The 7017-nt window shown below is 35.7% G+C and overlaps 1 protein-coding gene across 1 annotated transcript; it reads right to left on the bottom strand.

Moving 5' to 3' along the window:
- Positions 1-438: 438 nt before the first annotated feature.
- Positions 439-4330, bottom strand: LOC144439741 (polycystin-1-like protein 2). Its single transcript, XM_078128976.1, has 5 exons — positions 4304-4330; positions 3915-4088; positions 3451-3620; positions 2060-2708; positions 439-585 (listed from the first exon to the last, which is right to left on the bottom strand). The coding sequence occupies exons 1-5, from the start codon at positions 4328-4330 to the stop codon at positions 439-441; spliced, it is 1167 nt and encodes a 388-aa protein (XP_077985102.1).
- Positions 4331-7017: the final 2687 nt, after the last annotated feature.

Here is a 7017-nt window from a genome sequence, read left to right as displayed (position 1 = left end):
TTTATAACACATTGTGCATTCTGTTTGTGCAGATTTACTCAGTGCTCGGCATTCACTCGGAGCCACAAACCTCAAATGAGTAAAAACAGTAGATATGATAAAATTACAAATATTCAAATCTAGGTAATGGATAAAATTACGAGTGTGCAGTTACGATATCACTTCTTGATCAATTAAAAGTAATCCAGGTTTTCTGACCACTTTGTCGAATGTGGGAAAGTGCACCAGTGTAACTTCGTATATTAGTCACGATTGATAAAAAAAAACATATCAACACTAGAAACTCTATTTTTTGCAGAACGCTAGGTCAATAAATAAATATGAGGTTTTTACCAGTTTATAGGACGTTTACTGTACTTATAATCTAGCGTGCCATCGTCAAGTTTAATTTCTGATTTGTTGTGCATGCTCTCGTTTTCCGGCATTTATTTCTGAATCCTATACAGGAAACTGCACGTCAGCTATTCCATCTGCCTCCTCTGCTGGAGGGGTCAACATCTGTCGGAATTCTTCATCATTGTCGACTTCCAGTGGTTTTTTCAAGAGAAAGAACGCAAGTGACATCCCATGGGCAACGATAATAGCCTGTATGTGAAAAGAAAATCAACGGTATTATTATATATCATAAAATATGACTACAACTTTTGTTCAGCCTGGCAAGTATAGAAGCATTAGTGTAAAGTGTACAATTTGTCTTAGGTAGTACTTCTTCTCCACAATGAACATAAAACGAATAATAAATAACTGTATGAACTTTATGATAAACCATCATTACATACAATGATATATTGATGTGACAGAATGTTAACCAGTAACCAATATATTCGTATGCCGTCATATGCTAAATGTGGCTACTGACTATAAAACGAGCTGAGATACAACTTTTCAAATCATAACTTAGATACACGGTACATAACTCTGTACTCCTTGAATTAATGAAAGCATGAAATGACATTTTTTTCTCACTCAGAATCATTGTAAGGTTTATGGCAAGCAAAGACCAATGTTCATTTCACATAACATAATCCTGTCAAACTGTGGGCAACAGAAATAAACCACTGCGCAATTTCCGGCATAGAGGTGATCCCTGTTTTGATCTCAAATTCAAGCATACATATTTACTTTCGTTACATTTTTCACAGCATATGGTGTTAATTAACATTGATTTCGGACTTGTGGATTGTAAAATACCCCATACATATCGCATATTTATATTAATCCCATGAAATCAATGTTAGTTTTACGTCATAATGCTCCGAGTATGATTCCGCGGACTAATACAAATTCGAGCCGGTAGGCGAGAATTTGTAGTCCGCGGAATCATACGAGGAGCATTATGACGTAAAACTAACATTGATTTCATGGAATTATATATTTATCACATAACTATTTCCCCGTATTTTTCTAAAATTTTAAATCGTATTTTACGAATACTGCATCATTTCATCGCACTATATTCTTCATCGCGTATTAAAAAATGGCGCCCGATGGCTATGCAAATTACATAATCGCGTGACCTGTCGCGAGGTCAAGCTTACCATATGTATGGTATCGGTCATACTGTTGTGTGGTTTCTCAACCACAATTATCGGTTATAACCTTGCGATGTACATGTTATATCGAATTTAGTTTAAAACGTAAGTAGAATTGTCTGAATACGACTTTTGTGCCGTCATTTTAATCATATTTTCTCGGGTTGTGTAAGTTCGGAGATCTGAGCTCGACGGAAAATCGGAAGTAAGCTTAAGCTTGCCGGCTGCTACATCGATAATCTACGTGATTTTTAAATAGAGTAAAATGTATCAAATTAAAATAAAAGGACTTCTACGTCTCAAACTCATGTCATCCAAGGAAATATGTAACGTAATGTATGCATTTACGTTTTGAAAGCACATAATTATTACGATAAACTTGATCGTAGCGTAGGATTGACACGAGCACTCGAACAGTACGGAGAAAAAATAGTTCGGTAGAACAGGGGTGATATGCTCTGAAATCACCCCTGTTTGACGTCACACAGTAGAAGATATGCACGTATTTATGTGATAAATAAATGTACCTTCAACGGGTCAATCAGGAAAGCTGACAATGCACATGATGTAAGTTGAGATACCAGCCACTGCATTGACACTTCTGGTCCCCAATCAAGACTGTACATGATCAAGAAGAAGTTTGACAGTAATATGGAGGTGATCACTAGACTCCAGCCCAATATTAAACAGCAGCTGGGCAACAGATTGCGTCTGGTAGTATTCCCATCACCGTCAACATTGGTAGTTATGATTTCCATGGGCAGGATTCGGCTTAGGCGGTTGGATTTCTCGAACAATTTAACCATCAGGATTGCCGGTGGTATATTTATAAGACAAGATATGAAGGCAATATATAGTGTACCCAGGGAAATGGTCACCTCACCATAACCAATAGTTTTTGTGGCTGCTACTTTATCTCCAGTATTGTAGAACATCGCACTGACCAACATCGTTAGAAACAACATGGATGTAATACAGGACAAACGCTGTACTCTGGTAAAATGGCTTGGTAGCTGTCGGTTGAAGATTGAACCCCACAAGTAATCGTTGAACAGTTGCAAGCGAAGTTTGTTGACCAACACATGTTTAAAGCTCCTCCGATCTTCTTCTTTTGCGACGTCCAGGGTCTTTACCAGGTTGTCCTTTCCAAACCATCCATAGCAAAGAAAGTCATACCTGAATTATTAAACATAGAATGATGTAGATAGATAAGACTTTCTCAGAGAAACATATAGTGTTGACAATAAGTCAATCATGTTGTGTAGTTGTATGATTCATAGGAATGCTATCAACCTACCAAACTTTCAAAGATTAGGTCTTTATACCCTGAACAACGTTACATTCAAAGGATAGGACGAAGACTGAAAAGAAGACCTCATTACCCATTTGACACCTAAAACAAACAATCTGATGAAAAAAGTGTTTTAACATGGTCATCATTAACCACGATTTAATTAAAACAGAACATTTCTGAAGTTCATATCATCGATAGTTTACAAAGAAACGCTGTCTACGACATGGATTGGTATTAAACGAATTTTGGGTTTATAGAGTGAATTTATTTTCGTCAGGAAACACAATGATTCGACATGTACCATAGCTAGTTTAATAATCAGATATTCTTAATCTTTTAGTCATAGATAAATTGAAGCTGGGGGATGTGGGTGAAAACGAAAACGTGGAAAGGTAATCCCTATATTCTAAAATGAACATGTTACAGCATTACTCTATATATCTATTAATTATTGTTTTATCTCTCCCAAACTGATGCCCACAGATTTAACATTTCATCCTGTCACAGCGGCGTGGTGTTGGCGGAGTGATACATGGATTTTAGTCAAGGCTATTGTCTGGAAGTAACCACCAAATACATTACAAAACACAAGGGACTTTCATTTAAACGAAAATAAAAACTCACTTCTTTATTTCTGCTTCGGGTGTCAAATCAGTAATTTCAATTCTATCCAAGAACCATGGATCGTAGTCTTGACCGTTTGACTTACACAGTGTCACTTGTAGTCGTTCAATTTGTCCCAAATAATCAAACACAGCAGCGTTCAAGGAGTGAATGCTTCCTGACTTTAAATCCTATAAACAAGAATATATTAAAATGAATAGGTTTTCAACTCAGCCGATAGAGGCACTGATTTTGTGGTCCGTATCATAAAATACAAATTTGTCACTTTTCTTACTGTTATGAGTTTATCTACACACACATTTACCTACAGATGATCCAGTACACCTCATGAGAGTTAATCATTACATTACATATCTAGAAACTTAGTTTCAAACAATGGTCCATTTGCAGCTAGTGCAGCATTAAATATGCCATTACTTATGCTTTAAATTACGAACAAATCTTAGAATGAACGTTTTTCTTACCAACTCTCTCTCCTTGCTGTCAAGAAGTATTCTTCGGCTGATCCCATTCTCGCCATCTATTCTCAGTGCTACCTTGCACTTAGTACCGGCTCTAGGACGTAATCCAGTATATACAGTTATGCCATACCAGTATCTGTGCCAAGGCTCGTTGTTCGTCTGAGTGACTGCAAGCCACTACAATTGAAATTAAATATCAGCAAATATTATTGTTAATTAGTGGTGTATGTACAAAGAATCTTACATTTATCTTAAGAACTGTAGGAGTTTCAACACTTTTTACATAAATGACAGTTTTAACTAAACCTAGTAAATGAAGCGTTTATTCCAAAAATCTTTTCTTACTGGTAAAATGGACAACACAACCTATGACAGCATAATTAATAGATTACCTTAATTGACACAAATCCACGATGCATAGTGATGGATATGACATATGTACGATGACATGCACAGTGCACGGTGGTGGATATGACATATATTTCAACAGAATGCACCGTTCACGGTGATAAACATGATATCCATATGACAGAATGCACAATGCATGGTGATGGGTATAATAGACATATGACAGAATGCACTGTTAAGGATATCCTTTACATACGACATAAAGCAACATGGACAGTGATGGTTACGATATACATACTACAGAATGGAAGATACACAGTGATGGTTACGATATACGTACTACAGAATGCAACATACAGAGTGGTGGATGTGATATACATACGACAGAATGCATGATGTACAGTGATGGATATAATATACGTACAACAGAATAGAACATGCGCAGTGATGGATATGTCACAATTTGACAGAGTGTAGAACGTTTTGAAACTTTTGACTTTTCCATTATAGCTGAACAATGTGAGATGATACAAATGATAAATATTAACAGGACATCTGTTAACGAAAAGCTATTAGCTTTATTCACCCCCGGAAAGAAAGTTAGCAATGTAATTGCTACAGAGGCACAAGTTGACTTTACAAGTGTTAGAGGTAATGTCACGAACTTCAAACTTGTAACAATGTTAATTTCCATGATATGTAAAACCACTAAACACATGACATCAATGTTAACTGTTTACTAGCTAGGTTGAATATGGGGTTCGTACAAGTATGATTTATAAACCATCCATGTAAAATAAATTTATAAACCCTAATATGCCATCAATTTAATACATGCAAACACAATTAGTTACATTATTAATATTATGTTCTTACATTCAGTATGTCTTGTTTATCCTTCTTTCTCATCCAAATCACTGAGATCATGTATATAAGCAATCCTATGATAATTACAATCATCACAATACTGCTTTGCAATGATAGGTCAGTGGAGAAGACGTTGCCAAAATCAATCGTATTGACTGGAACAACAACATCAGCAAGCACACTGGTGAATGTCGTCAGGTGATTGAAATAACACATATCAAGTGTACCATCGCCAGATGATGAACCAGGCTGTAATACAAACAATATGATATTCCGTTAACAAAATAACTAAATATATAACTATTAGTTTTCCTCCATACATTATAAAGACACTGCATTGGTGAAGGTGACCAAAATGATGTTTGTCATACCAGACAAACATATATGTATTTAACTGGTTTGTTTATTTGAATACTTACTTACTTAATTAATTACCGTAATTAATTTCAAGCGTGATTAAAATTTGCCAATAACATGTGCAATGGTCCTGATGGTGTATCCTGGTGGATACAAATTACAAACACTAAGACTACACGGATTTAACAACTATAGATCAAAAGTATATATTTCAGGCAGAAAGTAGGGACTAAATATTTACATTCAGTCATAAAATAGTAGTCTTAATGTCTGAAATAATACAAATAGGTTAAAAGTCGTACGTGCATTTAAAGAGTGTGCCAATCCTCAGTATAATGCTAGCACATTCAACTGTCTAAGGTCTAGATGAGTCGAAAGCAGGGCGTGGTGTCAAAATCACGGTACACATGTACATATATACATACCCCTACTATATGAGTAAACCCCCCCCCCCCATCCTCCACTTCCATGGCTGCAATGGAAACTTACCCGACATCCCTCAGGCTGCCATTTTCGGTTATATTCATTCCAATACAAACAGGTAGTAACGGTAACCGATAGAGTGATATTGTGTTGTTCGATTCTGACGTGTTGATTCGTGTTATCTGTAGATCAAATATATACACATATATCACTTTATCATGTAATTAATTGTTATGTTTCTCAAAACGTATTATTTAACCGAAATATTTTTTTTAAAATACGTTAATCAATCAATCAATCAATCAATCAATCAATCAATCAATCAATCAATCAATCAATCAATCAACCAATCAATCAATCAATCAATCAATCAATATTTACGTTGTAAAAAAGTGATATGTGTTAACATATAAGAATGGATGGAACGATAATTTGATAAATCAAGTCAAAAAGATGAACTTACTGGTTTTCAACAGAAAAATGTAAACATCATCAGAGGATGAAGTGTTGTACATCAATCGACGCCTCGAACCACTTGGGATTTCCCATGATTTATCAAAGTCGGTTTCATTTGGGTGTGAATCGGCTTTCACATACAGATCATACTGTATACCACTTGTCTCAGAGTCGATGGATACTGTTATAACACTGTCATGACCAGTCCTATTTATACTAAACTCCAGATCGTTTTGAGAAGATAATGCAACTTCTTGGGATTGTTTATCATTCTGCGATGGCTTTGTAGCTTTGATGAAATAGGAGCCTGTAGCTTTGATCGGGTTGCCATTGATATCCAGAAGATCCAGAGATATAACAGGAGATGACATCAAGATCTCAGGAGACTCGCACATGTAGGAATTGGTCTTAGAACCAAGGAACTTAATAAAAAAATAAAACATTATTGAGTGAGTGTTATATAATGTTAATCAATATGGAATCATCTTCATTATCATTAAATTATTAGAAGTAAAGGAAATATTAATACTCTTAAGGGAAGGAAACCTTGGATGACCCACCTTACTAGAGTGTATCTTTCGTTGATCAGCAGTATCTCCCTCATTTCCTACACTTGATAATTTGAACGCACCAGCTTCCGAGGTGAACTCGTCAT

The sequence above is a fragment of the Glandiceps talaboti genome, chromosome 9 (genome assembly GCF_964340395.1).
Source record: "Glandiceps talaboti chromosome 9, keGlaTala1.1, whole genome shotgun sequence".
Classification (NCBI taxonomy): Eukaryota; Metazoa; Hemichordata; class Enteropneusta; family Spengelidae; genus Glandiceps; species Glandiceps talaboti.
Note: the sequence above shows the minus strand (reverse complement) of the source record. Positions and strands in the feature narration are given on the sequence as shown.